Consider the following 22974-nt stretch of genomic DNA (forward strand, 5'->3'; position numbering starts at 1 on the left):
CGCAACGGGATGAAGCACCCCTGTGTCGTGGTTGCGTTGGGACAAGATAGCCCCCAGCGCCACATCCGACGCGTCCGCTTCCACCACGTAGGGGAGATCCGGATCGGGGTGAGCCAACACCGGTGCCTTACCAAAGGCGCTTTTCAGGGCCTCAAAGGCTTTGTTCGCTTCAGGGGACCAGACAAACTCCTTGGACTTCCTCAGTAGCTGTGTGATTGGGGCCACCACTCCTGAAAATCCATCTATAAACCGCCTGTAAAAGTTGGCGAAGCCAATGAAACTTTGGACGTCCTTCACGCTTTGGGGCACCGGCCATTCTTTCACCGCCTTGATCTTTCGTTCTGCCATCTCCTGTCCCTCTGGACTCAGCATCACTCCGAGGAATTCCACGGATGTGACGTGGAAGTCACACTTGCTGAGTTTACAAAACAGCATGTTTTCCCTCAGCTTTTGGAGCACAGCTTTGACGTGGTGTACGTGCTCCTCCACACTGGACGAATAGATGAGGATGTCGTCGATATATACGACCACGTAGATATCCAACTCCTCTCTGAATACCTCATTCAAAAAGTACTGAAAGGCTGCCGGGGCGTTGCACAGACCGAACGGCATGACGAGGTACTCAAAAAGGCCGAACCTGGTCTTAAAGGCGGTCTTCCACTCGTCTCCGTCCCTCATGCGCACCAGATGGTATGCCCCTTTCAAATCCAACTTGGTGTAGATACGAGCTTTCTTGACCTGTTCCAGAAGTACACTGATGAGAGGCAAGGGGTACCGATTTTTTATGGTTATCGCATTCAATGCCCTAAAGTCCACACAGGCTCTCAGCTCCCCATTAGCCTTCGGGATGAAGAAGAGTGGCGAGGCGGCCGGAGACTTGGACGGGCGGATGAATCCTAGCTTGAGGAGTTTATCCAGGTACCCCCGGAGATGCACGTTTTCAGGCTCCGTCAGGGCATACAGCCTGCCGCTGGGAACGCTGGCCCCTGGCACCAGGTCGATCTGGCAGTCAAACTGTCTATGTGGTGGTAGCACTTCCGCCTTCACCTCATCAAATACATCCTCAAAACTGTGATAAGCCTGGGGGAGAGCCACATCTTTTTCTGCCGCTGTAGCCACCGTCTGACTCCTGCTCTCATCTGCGTCAAGGGATTCCGTTCTTATTCCACAATGCAGGATGCAATACGGTGACGTCATTTCGATGCGATGTGTTGGCCAATCCACAAAGGGGTTGTGTTTCTGTAGCCACGGCAATCCCAATATGACGCCATATTGGGGAGCTCGGATGATGTTAAAATCGATTTGTTCCAAATGGTTCCTCCCATATCTCATCGGAAGGACCCCCGTGTGCTGTCCGATGGGCCCCGTCACCAATCGCCTTCCGTCTACCGCATAGACGTCTTCGGGTACTGCTTTGGGAAGAAGCCCTAGCCTGCATGCCTCGTTGTGGTCCATAAACATGCCAGTGGCCCCTGAATCCACCATGGCCACAACGGGTATCCACTGGTCATGCACTCCCACGTGCACCGTGATAAACAGGTGTCGTTGTCCCTTAGTGACCGAGTTGGAAAGTGAAGGGATGGATGAGTGACTCCGAGATGCCCCTTCTCTGGTCTTGGAGTCCTCTAGTTTTCCGCCGGTATGTCCACCACGGCTGTTACCGACCGGTTGGCCCGATAACGTGACGTCTTCGGTTTGGCAGGGCATTCACGTACGTAGTGGCCTTTTTTGCCACAATATAGGCACAATCCTTGTTTACGGCGTGACTCTTTCTCCGTGGCTGTGAGGCTCGCACGTATTGCGCTGATGTCCATGGGTTCTCCCTTGGATGCGGTGGAAGTTTCAGGACTTCCCACCGTCACATAGGATGGAAGGGATTTTCCTTTTCTCCCATGATCCCCCTTTCTTTCACTTAGCCTATGTTCCAGCCGTAATACCAGGTTGATAAGGCCCTCACATGTCTTGGGTTGAGGGTCAATATGAGCCACGGCGTCCTTGAGCTCATCGCACAGCCCTTGATGGAAGAGCGCCGTCTGTTTAGCAACAGGCCACTTGGTTTCCGCAACCAGCCTTCGGAACGCGTTGAGATACTGCACCAGGTCGTTGGATCCCTGTCTCAACTCAAGCATTTCACGGTCCGCCGTGTACGAGTCAGCCCTTCTGTCGAATACCTTCAGGAATTCCTCGCGAAAAGCACCCCAATCACATAAGAGGGGGTCGTCCCTGCTCACCAGAGGTACGGCCCATTGTGCCGCGTTTCCAGCCAAATAGGATATAAGGAAAGCCACACGAGCCTGACTCGTGGGGAACGCCTTTGGTTTGCACGATAAATGTAGCGCCACTTGTGTGAGGAATACCTGCACTGTGTTAGGATCCCCACTGTACCTCTCTGGTGTTGCCAAGGGGATGGCTACCGGCATTTCCACTACTACCGCAGGTGTCTGGTTCGTGAGGGAGGTGCTGGGCATGAGCGGGTCCAATTGGATAGCATCCAGTCTGGCTTTTACATCGGCTGTTTCTTGCCTAGAGGCAGCCACTTCAACTTGCATGGCCGCTAAAGCAGCCAGCACATCATCAAGTGTTGCCATGTCTGTTATCGACCGGGAGACAGTTAGTGTTATTAAGGTCGGATATTTTGTAACGCCCTGAACGTCTCAGGATCGTTTAACAGACACGACAATGAGGACGCAACCACTTGTGAAGGGTTAGTTCTTTTAATGAAGGCAAATAAAATACAAAGAACAAACAAAAGTTATAGTCACTGGAATCCTCCAGGCTAAGTACGTTACCAGCCCACAGCACGGATGGTCCTAACCGTCCTCTGCATATACGCCGATCCCGGCGTATGCCAACAGAGGGCAGAAATGAAATGGCCGACAATGCCAATCGGTAGGCTGTGAGGGGCACGAAGAGTGTTGGGGAGAATCGAGGAGTCAGGGAAACACCCAGCCGGGGTCTCTACCTGAAGGGAGCAGCCGCTCAACCTCTTCCTCAGACTGCACCGGGACGCGGAGTCACCTTCTGGTGATGCGTCACCGATACCCCAATCACAAGCAAGAAGACTGAACCGAGAGCAGCCGCTCGATCGATCCTGTGGACTTCCGAGTCTGTAACGCGGCAAACACCTCCTGGTGTGCGTTACAGCTGGCAGTCCCTGTGTCTCTGGTCGGGCTGAGAGTTACGACTCCAACCAGCAAAAGCGCCACTGCGCTTGGACTCAGCCGAGTCAAAAAGCGAAGCTCAATGGTTGACCGGTAGAGCTTCCGGGTCCTTCACAGGTGACGATGGGGCAAGACACGGCCCAGGGAGTAACGACTCGACCTACCTCCGTTCTTGCCTTACTGGAGCACCACTCCGGAACACTGCTCTTCACGAAGCAGGTACGTCGGTGTAAACACAATATCCGACAGCCTTGTACCTCCCGGTTCCTCCCTTTATAGGGCGTGTTTTCCTTGAGTTATGTAACAGCTCTCCTGTTTACACAAGGGCGTGTTTCCCTTGAGTTATGTAACAGCTCTCCTGTTTACATAAGGGCGTGTTTCCCTTGAGTTATGTAACAGCTCTCCTGTTTACATAAGGGCGTGTTTCCCTTGAGTTATGTAACAGCTCTCCTGTTTACATAAGGGCGTGTTTCCCTTGAGTTATGTAACAGCTCTCCTGTTTACATAACCTCTCAACCGCTAAGCATCCTGGGAGATGTAGTCCGTTTTCGCTGGTTACCGTTTTCCTCCCCTCGTATGACAGGAATTCTTGACACCATCCCAGTTTAGACCTGGCCATATGCAAATCAGTCTTGACCCTGTGCCTCATGGGAACAGTCCTGCCCGAACTGCCAAGCCAGGTCCTCCCTGGACCGGAAACAAGCATCCTAGGACCGGTTTCGGGGTTTCACCCCTCTTCAGCCAGGATAGCTTGATTCCAATGGCATGGAGAGCACAGGACTCACGTCTGAGCATACCCGTCCCACTCGGTGTGACAAATGCAAAAACAACAATTGATGGACAGAATGCAGAACAATGTCATACATTCACCCCAGTACAGAGATCTGTTTGTTGTAACGCTTTTCGCCCTAAGTGGGATGGGTATTCCCAGACGTGGGACCCGTGCTCACTACGCCACTGGAGTCAAGCTATCCTGGCTGATGACGGCTGATAGCCAGAAACCGGTCCTAGGATGCTTGATTCCGGTCCAGTGAAGACATGGCTTGGCAGTTCGGGCTGGACTGTTCCCATGAGGCACAGGGTCAAGACTGATTTGCATATGGCCATGTCTAAACTGGGGTGGTGTAGTGGGCAAAAGAACGATGGATTTAACCCAGATCTCTTGACTGGGGGAGAATGTCTGCATTGTCAGCATTCCGTCCATCAATTGTTTGTTGTAACGCTTTTCGCCCTAAGTGGGATGGGTATTCCCAGACGTGGGACCCGTGCTCACTACGCCACTGGAGTCAAGCTATCCTGGCTGATGACGGCTGATAGCCAGAAACCGGTCCTAGGATGCTTGATTCCGGTCCAGTGAAGACATGGCTTGGCAGTTCGGGCTGGACTGTTCCCATGAGGCACAGGGTCAAGACTGATTTGCATATGGCCATGTCTAAACTGGGGTGGTGTAGTGGGCAAAAGAACGATGGATTTAACCCAGATCTCTTGACTGGGGGAGAATGTCTGCATTGTCAGCATTCCGTCCATCAATTGTTTGTTGTAACGCTTTTCGCCCTAAGTGGGATGGGTATTCCCAGACGTGGGACCCGTGCTCACTACGCCACTGGAGTCAAGCTATCCTGGCTGATGACGGCTGATAGCCAGAAACCGGTCCTAGGATGCTTGATTCCGGTCCAGTGAAGACATGGCTTGGCAGTTCGGGCTGGACTGTTCCCATGAGGCACAGGGTCAAGACTGATTTGCATATGGCCATGTCTAAACTGGGGTGGTGTAGTGGGCAAAAGAACGATGGATTTAACCCAGATCTCTTGACTGGGGGAGAATGTCTGCATTGTCAGCATTCCGTCCATCTATTGTTTGTTGTAACGCTTTTCGCCCTAAGTGGGATGGGTATTCCCAGACGTGGGACCCGTGCTCACTACGCCACTGGAGTCAAGCTATCCTGGCTGATGACGGCTGATAGCCAGAAACCGGTCCTAGGATGCTTGATTCCGGTCCAGTGAAGACATGGCTTGGCAGTTTGGGCTGGACTGTTCCCATGAGGCACAGGGTCAAGACTGATTTGCATATGGCCATGTCTAAACTGGGGTGGTGTAGTGGGCAATAGAACGATGGATTTAACCCAGATCTCTTGACTGGGGGAGAATGTCTGCATTGTCAGCATTCCGTCCATCAATTGTTTGTTGTAACGCTTTTCGCCCTAAGTGGGATGGGTATTCCCAGACGTGGGACCCGTGCTCACTACGCCACTGGAGTCAAGCTATCCTGGCTGATGACAGCTGATAGCCAGAAACCGGTCCAGTGAAGACATGGCTTGGCAGTTTGGGCTGGACTGTTCCCATGAGGCACAGGGTCAAGACTGATTTGCATATGGCCATGTCTAAACTGGGGTGGTGTAGTGGGCAAAAGAACGATGGATTTAACCCAGATCTCTTGACTGGGGGAGAATGTCTGCATTGTCAGCATTCCGTCCATCAATTGTTTGTTGTAACGCTCATCAGAACACAGAACACCAAACCTGATACAAACTTAAACATGGTGTGGGCTAGCATGAGCCCAGACGCAACACAAAGGTAGGACAAATATTGTAACAACTGTGAAAAAATCATTTCGATTAGATGCCTTCCAACAGAATACCACTGTCCTAAAGATAATATAGTCGGTCCGACCAAAAGTGGGTAGAGTTGTAAAGCATCATTTCCAAGGTTACACCCTCCTACGTGTAAGGTCTACCTTACGCTCGTGGATGGGTCGCTGTCAATCATCGCGTGCAACGTCACGTCGCAGAGTGCGTCTCCTGGGCTGGAACGCTCAGTCGGCCATCTTGGGTGAACCCCGGCTGTGCGTGTGTGTGCCTGTGCGGAAGTGGGAAGTCCAACTGCCGGGGAGAAGGAGAGAGAGGAGCGGAGCAGGGCCGGGCCGCAGTCTGCCTGTTGGATGGTTAGATAGCACCTTCCGTGCGCGCTTTTTTTCTCCTTCCCCTTTCCCTCCCGCACACATACCGAGGTGGACGATGGCGGGGCGGCTACCGGCCTGCGTGGTGGACTGTGGAACAGGGTAAGAGGGGTACTGTGTCCAGAGGGGCGGGGGCCTTGGCAGATATTCCGGGAAGGAAAGGTGTGGTGGGGAGGCGGTAGGACCTGTAAAGCTATATTGTATACATACAAACTGACAGAACCTTCATATAAGACATTACAATTTTGTTGTTTTCCTGTTGAGCATTAAAATACAGTTTCTGCAGAATGCCGATAAAGAACCCATTGAGGACCTAGACCGCCCCCAATATAAAGCACTAACTAATGTCAACGATGACACCCACGGTGTCGACCAGTGGTACCCTGTGTGCACGTGTGGCATCCTGACTGTCCCAGCCCCAATTATAGTCTCCGATTTCCGAAATCTCAACGTACCCTTATGACTGTTTTTTTGGAGCCATCGATGACTATTAGGCTGGCCCCGCTGTCACTTACTTTGCTGTCGGTGACGCCCTGATGCCCGTTTCAAATCTGTAATTATCCTCCCTGGATCTCTCTTCTCCCCCCCCCCCCCCGTGTCTCTGTTTCCTCCTCATTTAGATGCCTGTGCAGTTTGTCCTGTCCCATTGCAAGCGCCTGACACCTCCCTTGAGCCGCTGTCCGTTGAGCCCAGGCTCCTCAGGTGAGGAATGCCATGGGAGCGAAGGACTGCCAGTCGCCGTCTCCCAGGGTGTGCCGAGTAGTGCAGGTTGAAATCTTGCATTAGGCGTTGCTCAGCGTGGTGATACATAATAAGGTGTTTGTTCAGGAATGGAGTAGATAGGTAGAGCCCTGCCCCTTTCGGTGATCCAGCGTATTAAGATGTTGCAGCCATGCCAGTTGAACCCCACCCGCTTTATCACTTTTATCCCACGATCTGCATAGCTGTCGTGGCTTGTAGCTTAACTGCAACAGGAGGCACACGCCTACATATCCTTCAAGGCACGCTTCATGTCTGCCAGTGAACAGATCAACAACATTAAATGTGTTCCTACGCGAAAATCGCGCTGGCTTTTTACGGTTAAATACTTATCATGACTGCTGTGCATGTTCTTTAAAACGTTTTTTTTTTTGCATCCTCATTTCTCTGAATAGAAAGCGGCATGTGAGCAAGCGCAGGGTAACTTCCTAGTTTTGTCAGAGACGCCTCTTCCTGCTTTAGTGATTTATACCTTATAAGGCATTTTTTCCTGTGCAGACCTAAGCAGTTTTTTTTTCTAAGGAAGCTGCAATTTACCACCTACCGGACGATGAGATGGAGTAGAATTCAGGCGTTTTAGAAGTCTATGGTGATAATGAATTGCGTTTTGTATTCTTGTTGAAGCGTGTCACAAGCTCTAGTTATGTAGCATGTACGTAGGTGGGGCTTCCAGTTCACAGAAGGAGGCATGTGACTTTGTGTGGGTTCTTAACACTGTCTCTTTAAGAATTAATTTTTTTGTTATTTTTTTTTTTTACGGATACGTTTTTTCGAAAAGGCAGTAACTTTTTATGGCCGTTTGTTTCATATTTCGGGTATTTTATGTACGTTGTTGTGTGCAGTTAATAGAGTTAAGAAATAACAATTTGTCCTATAGGTAAGCGGGTACATGTGACTGTAAGCACTACTCTGCACTCTGGGAAAATGCTGGAACATAAAGAAAGTTTTTTTTTATTACCTTTACTCTTACGGAAATATATTTTTGGTAACCTTTAAAGTATAAAACGGTATAAGTGACAGTTCACAGGAAGGTACGTTAGAAGTCTGAAGCGAGAGACTCTCAGCTGTTCGGACACCCTTTTATTGTTACTTTAACATACCCACATGTTTTGCTTTGTAGATGCTGTTATCAGTCGCTTTACATCGTTTTAATGGTTTACTATGTTTTTGAGGCATTGTTCTTTTCAGCAATTCGGGATGTCGACGATACAGCAAAGCCCAGTCCAAACCTGCTATATGCCACACATGGCTGCATAAAAGATAAATTCTGTTATTAAAGTAACTGAAAGTTGTCTTATCTTTTGGAAAGTTTATCACTGCTAAACAGTATGTTTCAAGGTTTGACTGCATGCAGTTTCCTCCAGTGCACCACAACCACCAACTTAATTTCATTTTGGCTATGATTTCACCCTACATAAAGTAAAAAACACACAAATACCACATTGTTTCTCTTGTAATTTGTTCTTGATAAATCTGTTATTACCACACCATTATCTATTCCCTCATTAATGTGACTTTTCAATCATGACTAATTCTAATCTGAAATAAGCGTGGTTTTAGTAGCCTATTTTGCAGGAAAACAAACTAGCAGAACACTTCATATATCATACATTTTGTTACATTCTGTTTAGTTCATTTATTTGTGCTTCTTAGGACTTTTGTTCTAGGGGAAGAGTTGGTATGTTTGAAGCTTTTAAAGACCATATACTTTTTGAAAAACTGTTTATTGCAACACTTGTACTAAACGTTACAACCAGATGCTTTATTAACGAAAAAGGGTACTTGATAGAAAAAATATACACAGATTGTGATCTAAATATGAAACATTTGAAGCTCAGCCGGACATTGATGGACATCCGTGCAGGGATTTTGGAAATATTACTTTGCAGCACTGCACTGAACGAGGGGCAATAAAATGATAATTATTCATTCATGATGACTGGTGAGTAGTAGACTTCCACGGTCATGTATACTTCAGACAATGTCAACCCTGTGTGTATTAGTACTGACACATCCGATCATTCAATTAACATTGTCTTATTAACACTTTCCAGTAACCTGTAGTTATTTAAAATTGACAAAGCCAGCTCTACTCCGCAGGCATCTCGTACTAGTGACACATAGTGCTAGCACTTCTTGGCAGTTTAGTTCTACTCTTACTTGATAGGATCAGCACTATTTAGCAGAGCTCGAAACGGGCAGCATTGGCACTTCTCGGTAGGAGTGCCATACCTGGAGATACATACTGACTAATTGCACCTGTCCAATGTTGTTAAATTATCGGCTCGGACATGCAGCACTATTACTAATCTTGAACAGTAGACCTGTTGTTTTGTAGCCAGCCTCTTTTAAGAAACAAACTGCATTTGTTAATACATCAGAGCGATCAGTTTACCTCATGGTAGGGAAGTAGCTCTGTCAATCTCCCTCTTTTAAAATTATTTTATTTTGCAATCTGGCAATTGTAATCTGACATTTATAGCCTTGAAAGGCAAAAAAACTACTTACGAGCGTGCAAAGAATTAAAACATTAATGGAGCAGAATAGCTGAAATACTTGTACTTGAATCCCCCCCCCCCCCCCCCCCATCCCCCCATCCCCCCACCCGAAACCACTTCATGGCAGAAAATGTAAAAGAGGTTCCTTTCATTGGCCTTACACCACTTTAAATACCTTAACAGGAACAAAAACCTATAAAAAAAATAATCTTTTAATCCACTATGTCCCTTGAGCTTAGTCTCAGTTGCAGTACAGTGTGGTCACTGTGTCTATGATGGTTGTCGGATTGACTGTCTCAGGGCACCTTTCTCATTGTACAGAGGCGATGGTCCTCCACCAGAATCCATCAGAACAGGTGTAGCAGTAGAGACTACTTCGTCCCTATGCAGTCGGAGCTGCTTGCACACACTAAAGATGCTTATTAGTTCATGGTCAAGATTGTATTAGTCCGTTGAAATGCTATGTAAGCTTTTTCAGAAGTCCCAGTAAATTACTAATCAGAATCCATCTTACTATCAATAGGTCTGCTTGAGGTGGCAATCAAAACATTTATTGTGAGTAGATGTTATTGAAAAAAAGTCACCAAGAGCTGTTTTAACTTTCTTAACCAACATTTCTAAACAGTTACCTTACTTTATAGTAGTTTGCAAAGGTGTCCGATTTTTTTTTTCCATTTGATCCATTCACATTAATCTAATGATCATGTCATATTACCGACCACAAAAGATGGCTATGACATTACCTAAATTGTAATATAGAAGTTTTGTCTGTCAGCTGTGCGGGTCAGGAAAAAGTAGACGGGAGATGAGTTTGGAAACCACAAATCCCAGATGATGGGTTTACATACTACCACAAATAAGTATCATGCTAGAAATAGAGCATTGTTCTGGAGCTGTCAAGCTTTTTGAATACACGAGTAGTGCAATTGCATAAAGCACGAGCCCAGCTTAAATACAAGAACAAAAGTCTGATAGAGTAACTAGTTGGTATAATAGTGAATGCAGAGCTGCTGTATCTAGAAAAGGGTTACCCTCTGCAGATACTAAATGTTTGTATCCATTCAAAATGTTAAGGGTACCAACATTTGATTTGCTTACGCTGAACCTAGATAGATCTAATTTATATGGTGGTTATTCTGAAAATCCGGCATTTGTCTAGTCCCCCAAGTATATGATTAACTCGCAAGTTTAAGAAGATGATGAACATCTGCATGTCTGTTACAATCTTACTAATATAATGTAAACACAAGTTCTACCAACACTGTGCTGCACCCATCATTCTTTTTTAAACATTTTTTTATCTATCCCTTATGTTGGCAGTCCGTTTGCACATCTAATCATTGCCAGCTTTAACCTTGATTACCTTCCAAGTCCTCACTAAGTTTCTAATCGCTAACAGTTTCTCTCTTAGTAAATGAGGAAATGATCCCAAATATTTGCTTTTACTCGTTCCTCCATCATTTAAAGAGTGCATCTAATCTTGTCTCCATTCTCCAAATGTTTACTACTGCACATTGTTGGAAATTTGAGAATTGCTATAAGTAATAGTCCACTGTGTGCTTTGTTTTTCCAATAGTCCCAGTTTAGTCTCCAATTCATTCTGGAATGGTTCTTGCCTTGCTTCCTTCAGTTCAGAATCGTTGGATTTAGGTGAAGCCTCAATGTTTTCCAGTTTAAATCTTGGTGGAGGGATTTAAGGACCTTCATCAGTTATTTTTCCCATTCTTTAATTCCTGTGCCTCCCCAGCGTCCGCCTACTTTCCTGCTTCTGAGGACTCGTATGTCTTGATATGAATAACTCCATGCTTTTTTTGCTAACTTCTGCCATATTGTCAGATGTGGTATAAATCAACCAGTTCCTGTGTGTCCGATCACTGGGACACCACAGCAAAATCTAGAGTCTCATTGTTCTCAACTACTCACAGCAAAGGGTGTCCATGCATAAACACTTAAATATGGTATGCTTTCCTCTTTAAAGCCATCTCTTTTTATTCTTCCGGGAACCATCCCAGGCTAGAGCTTCCCTCCCAGTATCAGAGATAACCACACGTTTCCACTTCCAAATACTGCACTTTCTTGACTGCTTCCATGTGGTCTTCCGCCCCATCATCCTGAAACGACTTCTGAAGGTAGATCTATAGCTTGCATCCTTTGTTAAAGTGTGTGTGTGTAAGCTGTTCTATCTTCCTTTCAGGTTAGTTGTAAACCCATGACCTACAAGTTGCCCAAGGGTTCTTCTGCCATGAGTTCCACAATGTTCTGGCAGGCCGACTGACCTTTTCTAAGAGGGTATTTCTTTGTAAACGTACCTATGGTGGTGCCAGCAACCTGTTTTAAACAATTCAATACTCTACTTATGGATTTGATCTGGGGGTCGGGTAGGTGTAGAGTGAGCCTGGCAAAGTTTCAGCTGCCACGGACTGAGGGAGGTCTGGGGGCACCCATTTCTACAGACATTTTACTATGCAGGCCAGTTGCAGTGGCTGTCATATTGGCTGGCAGCCCATCACCTGAGTGAAGTAGACTTCACCCCACATATGATGCATATGGATAGGTTGCTCACACTACTGCTCCCAGGAGTAATACGCCTGACTGCCATTACTCTTAAATAATGCGCTCACATATTGGAAATGGGCCCTGAAATACACAGGTTCCCCTACTCCGTATGCACCTAAAGTACTACTGAGAGGTCTGCCGACACCTATAGGTTCACTCACAGCCGCTATGTTGGAACCTTGGGAATCGGTGGGTATCCAAACAATCGAAGACATGTTTTTAGATGGTGGGCTTGCAACGCCTCAAGCCTTTATTCAAGATCACAACTTGCCAAACTTCGTTTTCCTCCTACATGGCAACATTTCTCTGCACCGGACACCGTTGGGGGCGGAACCAGTGACTCATGCATTCACACAGGCTGTATACAAGTTGGGCGCTGGTCATCACCTAATGAAGTGGCTTTACAAAGGCTTACACACATTTGCATATTTCCTTAGCTTGTCCAAGTGGGAGGAAGACCTAGGACGTGCCTTGTATGACAAGAAATGCGCTTTCCTCACGAATACCACACCAAAAATGCCCAATAATTCCGGGTCCAAATGTATTCAGTTTGCATTGCTACAACAGGGCATATTTTACGTCACTCAAGATATTTCCCATGGCATCCTTGGGATGCCGCAGGTGCCACATCGACCTGGTGGATCTAGTGCACATTCTTTGGATGTTCCCCTCCCTGCAAAGTTATTGGACAGGCGTGCACACCACAATAGCAGAGATGTCCTCCCATCTCCCCCAAGCACCCCACTTGGATTGCACCATATTAGCGAGATGTATTACAGCGAATATATGGCCTTTGTATACATGTTTCCGTATTCTTGTACTGTTTCACACACTGAACGATGAGATGGTGCGGGCTGTGTGGCTTGAGATTTATTATAATTGCTGTACATGTCTTTCTATGTGCCAACGTGTACGTTACCTTTCTTTCCATGAACACCAATAAACTGTTTAAAAAAAAAAAAAAAAAAAGTTCCACTATATTCAGTCTTGATGTGCAATTGGCTGCTTTTATTTGCTTTTTTCTTGACTTTTTTTCTTTAATCTGAGAATGGCATAATTGAAATTTAAGCCTGGATGGTGACCATGCTGCATTTCCAAGCCAGTTCAGAGACTGCACACTACTGGACAATGGATGGCCTCCAATTCCCTCTGGCTTAATTCTGTAAAGACCGACGTGTTTATATTTGGGAACTCACTCTCGGTGTCCTGATTAGTTTCCACTGATTGGTATCCGCTTTCTTGCTTCATCTGTTTGAGCTTGCATTCATTTTGCAATATCAACTATGGTTAAAGAACAAGTCTCCAGACTGGCTTTCTTCCTTCTTTCTGCTGAAAGTGTTGATTTATTCTCCTGGTACTTCCTTCTAATTCTTATAAATATTTAGTTGAGGCTTCGATTCTTTACTTTTCTTAGTTTTTCCCAATAAGGACAGAGCAATTGCTCCTTCATTTCCTTGCATTTTAAACCTTTCCACTATGTTCAGTTTTCCTAGCTCCTTCTTTTCAAATCTCTCGGTCATCAAGCTATGTTCCAACAAAACCCCTTCTACATTCAGACTTTTTTTTGTTACTGTTCAGCATGTTTGCTACGTTCTACTTTTGCTCTTAGTGTCTTAAGTTTGGTGTGCAAGACTATAAGGTGATCTTTTCTTCGTCTTACAGTTACGGCTTGAAACTCCAGTTCCTTAATCTTTTTAGGTCTCGCCTACGCAGCACGCAAGCGCTTCTTTGGATTGACCTCTTGGAATCACTCGTGGCTTTTGTTGAAACTAGTGCATGTTTTGCACTGTTTCCTATTAGTACTCGTGCATGTATGATGTTTCCATTGTGGGAGCGAGCAGCGACGCCATCTGTTAGCAATTATAGCGCCTGCCGCTGCTCGCTCCCATAAGGTAAACGCTGTACATGCAAGACTTTAACTTTAGCGGCCGCGGGCCGCGCTTATCTTTCAGCGCTTTTCTTTCAGATTTCGGTGCCCAATTCTTCTGTATGTCCACAAGAGAGCAGCACCACATTGCGGATTTATTTCCCACTATTTTCAAGTTTTGGCACATGCATTAAATTTAATTTTCCCATTTAAATGTTTATATTTGGTGATTTATATGGACGCCACTAGCACACGTCTAATGGGGCGTTTATACAAAATGTTTCGATCACTCCATCTAATTGTTCTCATTCCATTTTGGAGACAACTGAAGTGTTTAGTCAATGACTGTTAACTGAAGTATATAATGCACTCTTTTATGAAAGATAATATATTAAATCTTTGCATTGCTCTTAAATTTAAGTTTATACTTGTTTTTCCTCAGGGAATTTCTCAGATTATTTTTCAACACCTCTCCCAAAGTGAGAACCTTTGAGATTAAAGCGCACCGATGCTGTGTTTTGGAAGGGGTGTCTTCACCTCCCGCCCTCTTGCTGCGTGTTCTGCGCTGCAGCTTCCTGGGCACTGAGTGCTCTGCAGGGGGCGGGGTGAGGGGCCTCGTGCCCTACGTTGCGAGAGCAGGAGTTTCCCAGCGCCAGCATGTAACCAGAGGCAGGGCTGGGTCTGCCTTAATCCCAGCTCTCCTCCCTCCTTCAACACCCCCTTCTCCTCCTCTTACCCCTCAGCCCCCCTCCCCACCTCCTCATCCCCTTATGGTCTACTTGCATGATTCTGGATCTGGTCCTCTTACCTGGATACTTTAGTCCTGACTTATTGATTCTAGTGGCTCATTATCTTTGAATTTTCATGATTTAATCTAATGATTTTACATTGGGCTTGTCTTTAAACTCTGGGACCTCATATCACCCCTATTTCCATTACCAAGTAGCTTCTTCCACATTATGAGCCTACTATTGAATCATTTGCTATCACCTGTCAACGAATCAATTTGCGCTTTTGAAACAGTTTACCATTTTTTCATCTTTTTTTTAAAACATATTTTTATTGCCATTTTCATATTTCACACATCATACAAAGTTTTCGAATAGTGTAGTTAGACTACATTCCATGGTGGTACATAATATCTGTATATACTGGTGATACATCAAGTGGGAGCATAAACAACTTACAGAGATATCGTGAGGTGTGTACCCTGTTGTCTCAGGTTCCAGACATGGCACAGGAACTGGGGTGTAACGGGGCATAACCTAGGGAACGGGCATGGAAGAACCTCTCCAGAATTGCTAGCGGGGGTATGGAACGTCGTATGGGTAAGGCACAACTGTGACTCACGGTTGCCTATCCTATTCGATTCGACTTGAAGCCACGATAGCACACCTGATGCTGGTGTTTGTGTGGAGTTCATGCGGTCGTTATTTCGAAAGATTGGTTGGGTGGGGTCTGTGACTGCGAGTGCAGGGCTGACCATGCGGGCGGGCCGTCTGTAGGATCTGCTCCCGGGGTTAGCTGCTTGAACTGATATAATAGCATGGCCCATTCCATAGATATTGGGTGTTTGCGGACCCCTCTCCCCTCCTCCTCCCGTAAGGTCTCCTCCTCAGCCGCCGCCCATTTGTGTGTAGCTCCCACCCAAGCTGCCAGCGGTGGACCGGTAGGGGAGCGCCAGTGCATGGCGATGCTGCGTTTGGCTAAGAGCACCGCAAGGGAGAGAAAACGGGTCTGCACCTTGTACTGCTTACTTGCGCGAAAGATGCCTATGGCGCAGGCCTCCCACGTGTTCATGCAGGCCAGCCCTGTGAGGGTACCAAAAGCAGTATGAATATGGTGCCAGAAAGTTTTAATGACGGAACAAGTCCAAAACATATGTTGGAAATCTGCATTCTGTTCGAGGCATCTGGGACATAGGAACTGAGTGTCGGGGTAGAATCGTTGGAGGCGTGCAGGTGTTAAATAGGCCCTGTGCAGAATGTAATATTGGATATTCTTAAAGCGTGCGTTTCTAGAGACCTTCGGGTACTCCAAAGCCCTCTCCCACTCCCTATCATGTAGTGTGCGCCCGATTTCAGCCTCCCAGGTAGCCCTCAGGGTCTCCAGTGGTTTATTAGTCAGTTCACGAATGGCTTTATAAAGCCATGTCGTTAAATGTTGCCCTGTTCCCATGTGTAGGATCGTGTGAAGAACTGGATGTGTGCGTGGTTCCCCTTTGATTAGGTCCTGATATGGTCGGTAGCTATCTAGGAGTTGGCGGTGAAGCAGGAATTGTCCCGGGGGGAGATCGTATTCAGCCCTAATACTCGCCAATGCCCTATTATGGTTACCCTCAAACATATCTGTGGAGGAGTGGTATAGGCGGACCCCGAGGTATCGAGGGGCCTCCGCACTCCAGGGCACCCGCTGAGCGCCCAGGCGAACCTCCTGTGGGGTTAGACCCGAATGCAGTGGGTATATCGTGGACTTATCCCAGTTCACCCGCAGTCCCGAGGCCGCTGTAAATTCCGTCAGTCTCCCAAAGGGGAGTCAGGTCGTCAGTAATGTCCCGCACATAGATCAACAGGTCGTCCGCGTATAAGGAAACGCTATGCACTGTGCCTGCCACCGGGATACCCCAATTCTCCCCCTCCCGCCGCAGTCGTATGGCGAGGGGCTCAACCACCAGAGCAAAAAATAGAGGGAACAGCGGGCAGCCCTGTCGCGTGCCCCTCTGAACCGCAAACTCCATCGATATATACCGGCCCAGGCGTATCCGTGATGTCAGCCCGGTGTACAGTAGGCGTGTATACGCTAGGAGGGTAGACCCGACGCCCGCTCTCTGTAGCACTGAAAACAGAAACTGCCACGTGAGGGAATCAAAGGCCTTCTCAAGATCCAGGATGAGACAGGCCGCTCGAGGGTATATCCCCTTCACCTGACCCTGAATGTGGAAAACCCGACGTATGTTCTGGGATGTGCGTCTGCCGGGTATAAATCCGCACTGATCTGGGTGGACCAAGGAGCGTATGATTTGCACGTATCTGTCCGCAAGAGTTTTCCCGAGGAGTTTGCAATCGGCGGACAACAGCGATATGGGGCGATAGGCCATTTGCTGCGGGTCCCTATGGGGTTTCAAGAACGTCACGATTACGGATTCTCGCATGGATTTACGTAGTTCCCCCTTTTTCAGTGCCGCCGCGAACATCTCTACCAATCGAGGAACCAAGAGCACCGAGAATGTCGTGTAATATTCTAAGGGAAACCCGTCGAGCCCCGGAGCTTTATTTCGGGCTAGGGCCCGCAGGCCCTGTGTCACATCTGCCGCGGTGATTACGGCGTCTAGAGCCTCCCTCTCTGTCCTCGTAATGATTGGGATAGGTAGGGGATCGAGATATCGATCCACTACAGCTTGTGGGGTAGAGGCAGGGTCGCTATATATCGCCGCATAGTCGTCACAAAAAGCACCGAGAATCCCTGCCTGGGAACGCACCAGTACCCCCTCAGGGTCCACTATCTCGGTAATGGGCTTGACACCTGTGTCCTGCTTGGCCAGCCATGCTAAGAGAGTGCCCGTTTTGTCCCTCTCTTTATGCATCCGTGTAGCGTACGACCGGAAGTTGTACCGTCGCAAATCCGCGGAGGCAGCATGATAGGCAGTTTTTGCTTCGGCTATACGCCGCGTCTCCCCCTCGGACGTGGAATCCTGTCTGGTGAGAGCAGCTAAGTGTTGCTCCGCCGTGGTAAGAGCCTGCTCTAGCACGCGCCTAGCTCCTGTTATTTGCTTCAAGCACTCTCCCCGAGCCACCACCTTAAATGCATCCCATTCCACAAATGTGGATGATGCTGTGCCCGAGTTGCGGAGGAAATAGTCTTGGATACTACTCTCCTGTTCGTGCCGAAAGACCTGGTCCGATAGACAGTCCCGCGGCAAGCGCCAGGTGGGAACCGGCGGGTGTGGGGGCTGCCAGTGTAACTGGAGGATGTGAGCATCGTGATCGGATATGACCCTGCCCAAGTAGTCTGAGTGGGCAATCTTGGGTAATATAGTCGCCGAGCATAAAAATCGATCAAGACGGACGCGCAAATTGTGTGGGATGGAGTGGAAGGAGTACAATCGGATCGAAGGGTGACGTATGCACCAAGCATCGGTGAGCGACCAGTGTGTAATCCAAGCCCGGAATCTGTCAGTCTGTCTATATGCCGGGGAGTGTGGTGGAGGGGGGTGTGAGCGGTCAAGTCTCAGGTCGAGTGTGCAGTTATAGTCTCCTCCCAGGACCCAGGGTATGGAAGCAAATGGGGCAAGGACCCCTGTGAGATGGTCCCAGAACTTATCTTGTTCTACATTAGGGGCATAAATGCTACCGAGAAGTACAAGCTGCCCATCCAAAAGACCCTCCAGTAGTGTATATCTACCGTCTTTGTCTACCACCCTCCGAAGCTCCTGAAAGGGGGTTCCCGGTCGCACCCAGATCAACGCCCCCGTGCATATGCAGAATAAGTCGTGGCGCAAATAAGACCCCTCCATTTTGACTGTAGCTTCCCAACCTCTTTCTCAATGAGGTGTGTCTCTTGTAGAAAGACTATCGGGGCGTTGTGACGCTTTGCATAGGAGTACACCGCATATCGTTTGCGCGGAGTGTGAAGCCCCCTAACATTTAGGGTGAGGATGGTGACATCAGTGTGAGGCGTATGAGGTGTCATGTCTTTGTGTCTCCTCGCCATGCGCGGGGCTGCGTCTCTTGAGGTGTGTTAAGCGTGGTCGAGCTATCTGACTAAGGGCGCCTGCCTCCCCCGACTCCGTGTAATCATGAGTGGCGGACGTAATCATGAGTGGCGGACGTCTGGATCCGTGTCCTTCCATGTAGGGGGATAGGGAAGTGCTGAACTGGGGCAAGTAACTGAACAATCGGGGTCGGGGAACATTCCCAATGCCTAGGGCCCATCGCCAAAAACGATGCGTCCAAACCTGTTTACCCAATGAAGGGGGGTACAACTATATACGAAAGGGGCGGCGGTGAATGCATACTGGGCTAGAAACGAGTCGGGCCATTGGCAGAGAAAATGGGCGTTGGTCCTGCTTTAGCGAGTAGTGAGACTGATGTTTATGTCCGATGGTTGGGGAGACAGTGTACTTAGCTCTATGCCAGTCTCAGAAGTCCCGTCTCATTTCGCTCGGGAGCCAGATTGTTCGTCCAGAATAAGGTCCGCCGTCTGAGGAGTGACCATGGGGGGCGTCACCGAGTCTTCCCCCGACACCGTTCCATCACTTTCATTCTCCCCTTCCGAGGTAAAGATATGCGGTGGTCGGTCTATGTCGTCCGGCAGGGGAGATGCTTGCAAATCGATCACTGCTTGTAGGGCCTCCCTCCGCTCTTTCACAATTTGCTCTAGATCAGGAGAGTCCTGGGTGCGGGCACGGGCTCTGCCACCCACTCCACTGCGTGGGTGCCGCTGCGATCTCCTTCCGGAGCGTGAGGGCTTAGGGTGCGGGTCTCTTGCGATCTCCGATCTAGATTGTCGTGTGCAATGTAGGTCTGCCCAATCTTGTGCTTCCGAGGCGTTTGTGAAAAATACAGTGGAATCGGCGTGGACCACTCTGAGGCGAGCCGGGAACAGTAGGGAGTATTGGATATTGTTCTCGCGTAGCCGGCGTTTTACACTCAGAATGGAGGCCCGTTGTTGTTGAACTGCTCTCGCATAGTCAGGGAACACCATGACCCGTTGATTGTCGACCTGCAGGGCGCCCGCCACCCGTGCCGCACGCAGCACTGCATCCCTGTCCCGGAAATGGAGGAACTTCGCCAGCATCGGCCGTGGAGGCGCCCCAGGGGGTGGCCTGTGGGCCGGGACCCTGTGGGCTCTCACCATAGAGAAGAATGCGGAGCGATCCTTTTCCGGAGTGAAGGATTTCACCCATGTCTCCAAGTACTGCAGGGGGTTCGTGCCTTCAATTCCTTCGGGTAGCCCCAGTACGCGAATGTTACAGCGTCGTGAGCGTCCTTCTAAATCGTCCGCACGTTCCTCCATGAGTGTCAGGCGATGTAGCACCTCCTGGAGGGTTTGCTGGTGCTTATCAATCGTCGGCTGTATGTCCTCCAACTTCCTTTCTCCGTCTTTCACTCTATCCACCAGTTTCCGATGGTCGTCGCGGATAAGGCTGATGTCTGTCGCTAGCGTCCCAAGCCGCTCCTCCATCGAGACTCTGGAATGCTCAATAGCGGCTAGAACCTGGTCCAACTTGACGGAGACCGAGGAGTCGGGCTGTGTCTCCACCGCACCCACCCATGTCCGGGTTTTGGGCATCTTCTCAGGGGCTGTCTCGGGAACCGCCGTCTGTTGGGTCCCCCGGGGTTTCCCCATTGCTGTTGTCCGGGTACGTCAGTGCCTTGAGCTTGTCCGCCGAGTTCGTGGAGTCCCTCTCCCCTCAGGTAGGCTAGGGGGCGCCTCGTTGTCCGTCCCGCCCTCACCAGCGATCCGTGTCCCCGCCTGGGGCGTCTGTACACTGCCGCTGGCCGCCTCAGGCCCCACGGACACTCCGCTGCTCTTCCCCTGCCCGTGGGTCACAAGGAGGCCACCGGCCGTCGCCTCCAGGAATTAGTGAGCAGAGCGCAGGTCAGGACCCGTCTCACCGCGTGGCTCCTCGCGAGGCGGGCCTCCCCAGGTCCCGTGGACACTCTGTCGCCTGGTGCTCTCCAGTAGGTTGCCAGGGGGCTGCCCTCCGTCAACTCGTGGGGCGCTGAATGAATATTGAAGCCTGGTGTCAGTCGTGCGGGGTCAGGCGCCAAGACACGCTAGGACTCCCCTTCAGTGCTGCTCTCAACGCAGGGGATGAGTTGTCCCTTGCCTGCACCACTGCGCCTCCTCACCTGGTTGCCAGGGAGCTGCCCTCCGCCGACACGCAGGGCGCTGTGTTGACATTGATGCCTGGTGTCCACCAAACTTGTGTCTCCCTGTAAGGTGGAGTGTCCCAGGCCTGATGAGGGGGGAGCGCAGGTCGTTCCTCGCCAGTGCTGGCCGTCTTTTTCCCTTGCCTCGAGCTCCAGGCTCCGTTATTGCAATGTCCCGCCGGCCGCCATCTTAGGGTCAGGCGCCCCGAACCAAGATACACCAGGACTCCCCCTCCGTGTTGCCCTCACCACAGAAGTCCCAGCGGTTAAGCGCCTTGCAGGGGATGAATTGTCCCGGGCCTGTATTGCCTCGCCTCTTCATCTGTAAAGCCGGTCACGGCGCGAGGCGCGGGTCGTAGTTGTCATGGCCGCCCATCTTCTGCGCGCCGATACAAGGAGGCGGATATGCACTCTCTCGCCAGCGCTGATCCCTCGTCACTGCCGCTGCAAACGTGAGGCACTGGGGAGCTTCACTGGTTATGTCCGTGTCGGGGCCGTCCCCCGGGTGCGTTATCGCGGACCTCCGGAATCGCTCGCCGCCATCTTGGGTCATCGAGTCCCGGTCCGAAGTTTCATCGCATCTCCGGTGCTCTTCCTCCCTTCAATGCCCCGCGGCTACACAGCAGGAGACACCAGGACCGTTCCGGTGCCCAGGGTTGCGTGTCTCTGCAGGAGCAACGCCTGGAGACGGTCAGTTGTCCGGCCCGATCTCGGAGCCCTAGCAAGCTGCAGCCGCCATGGTAGCCGGCTTGGCCACGCCCCCACCATTTTTTCATCTTAGTGGTTCCTTTGACATTGGCAGGTCCACTGCAGAATTTCTGTAATACTGTTCTCACACCACTATTCCTTTCCAACATAGTGTTCCCTGTTCCTGCAGGGTTTTGCCTTTACCAGTCCAATGATCTTACCTGGGACATGCGCGATGCATCCACCTATCTCTCCTGCCTCTCATGGCCCCCATAGTGTTACCATGTTGTCGTATTCCATTTCGAGATCATATATTATTTTCTTGCCTTCATACGCTTAAGTGGGCCATCTCCCATGAAGAGCCTACAACCTTTTTTCTTATGACCTCTTTATCTTCTTTTATTCTGTAGTCTCTTTTCATCCCTTTTGATTCCAATGGCATATAGATTTATTGCTGTTATTCTGGTTCATACACTTTGCCATACCATTTTTCTTATCCAAGATGGCGCTCTCTCTTACTGCTTGGTTGTGCATTCATATTTACCTTCCGTCACTTATTGTTCTCGCCGAGTGTCTCCATTACCCCGTACTCTATCCCGGGACGCCATGTGCTCTAGTTGGAATGCAGTAAGTAAAGCTCCGTCGCAGGCTCAGCCTGTTTATAATGCTGGCAGCTTTCTCACTTTGGCCACCTCTATGTTATAGGCTGCCATATACAACACAGAAACTGGCCACCGTGTCCTCCAATTCACACAGTCTCCCCAGCCATTCTATCTCGATAAGGTCCTTGTCATCCAGGGACTTGTCCAGTTTCAGCCACATCATTAGTAAGTATAGCCCTGCTTATTGTTCGGCCTGTCGCATACCATTATTCCAGCTTCCTTATCATTGTCCTATTTATGTCTTCTTATGGATGCTGCACATTGCCCTAGCGTTGATTCATTGTAAAACAAGATACCTTATATAGTGTAGTATAACAAGGGTACCCCTAATTTAGTTTCCTATCTCAGGGTTTAAAGCAAATATTCGTGAAACGATAAATAGGAAACTTATACAAAATCAGTAGACTCTTATACAAACACAATATAATAAATAAACACAAATATATCTGATGTTATCTTATTGATCAATTATGACCCCAAAGAAACTAAGTTGTTTCTATCCATTTATTATTTATTTATACCTCTATACATTTGTTTATAAGCATGTGTACCATCAATCATTTCATTTTTTCAATATTGTTTTTTGATATAAACAATTATTGTTGTGGGTACTATATCATTGCATATCTGGTCAACTAATTACATATTAATACATATACACACAAAAAGAAAAAATTATTTTTAAACATGGCTATTAAATCTACGCGCGTTTCGGCGTTCAGCCTTCTTCAGGTAGCCATGGTTTCTTAACTCCTTTTCATAATGGATCATATAGCGCCGGTACGGACTTTTATCGTTGGATTAAGGCTGTTAAACGTAGTTTATTTGCTTCATGTGGAAGGGCTACAGACTCTCGTAATGTATCTTTTATTCTGTAAAGCTAAGCAGCTTAAAGATCCCGTTTGCAGTCGTGACGGGTTCCTGTATTCTTAATACTTCATAGGGACGTTCTAG

The 22974-nt window shown here is 48.7% G+C and overlaps 1 protein-coding gene across 1 annotated transcript in view; it reads left to right on the plus strand.

The window, feature by feature from the left end:
• The first annotated feature begins 5954 nt into the window (after positions 1 to 5954).
• The window catches only part of ACTR3 (actin related protein 3), a 294857-nt gene continuing 277837 nt past the window's right edge, over positions 5955 to 22974 (plus strand). The window contains exon 1 of the mRNA XM_085647336.1: positions 5955 to 6218. Coding sequence (XP_085503462.1) covers positions 6175 to 6218 — 44 coding nt within the window. The 5' untranslated portion in view covers positions 5955 to 6174. The remainder of the gene's footprint in view (positions 6219 to 22974) is intronic.

This window comes from Triturus cristatus, chromosome 3_2 (genome assembly GCF_964204655.1).
Source record: "Triturus cristatus chromosome 3_2, aTriCri1.1, whole genome shotgun sequence".
Classification (NCBI taxonomy): Eukaryota; Metazoa; Chordata; class Amphibia; order Caudata; family Salamandridae; genus Triturus; species Triturus cristatus.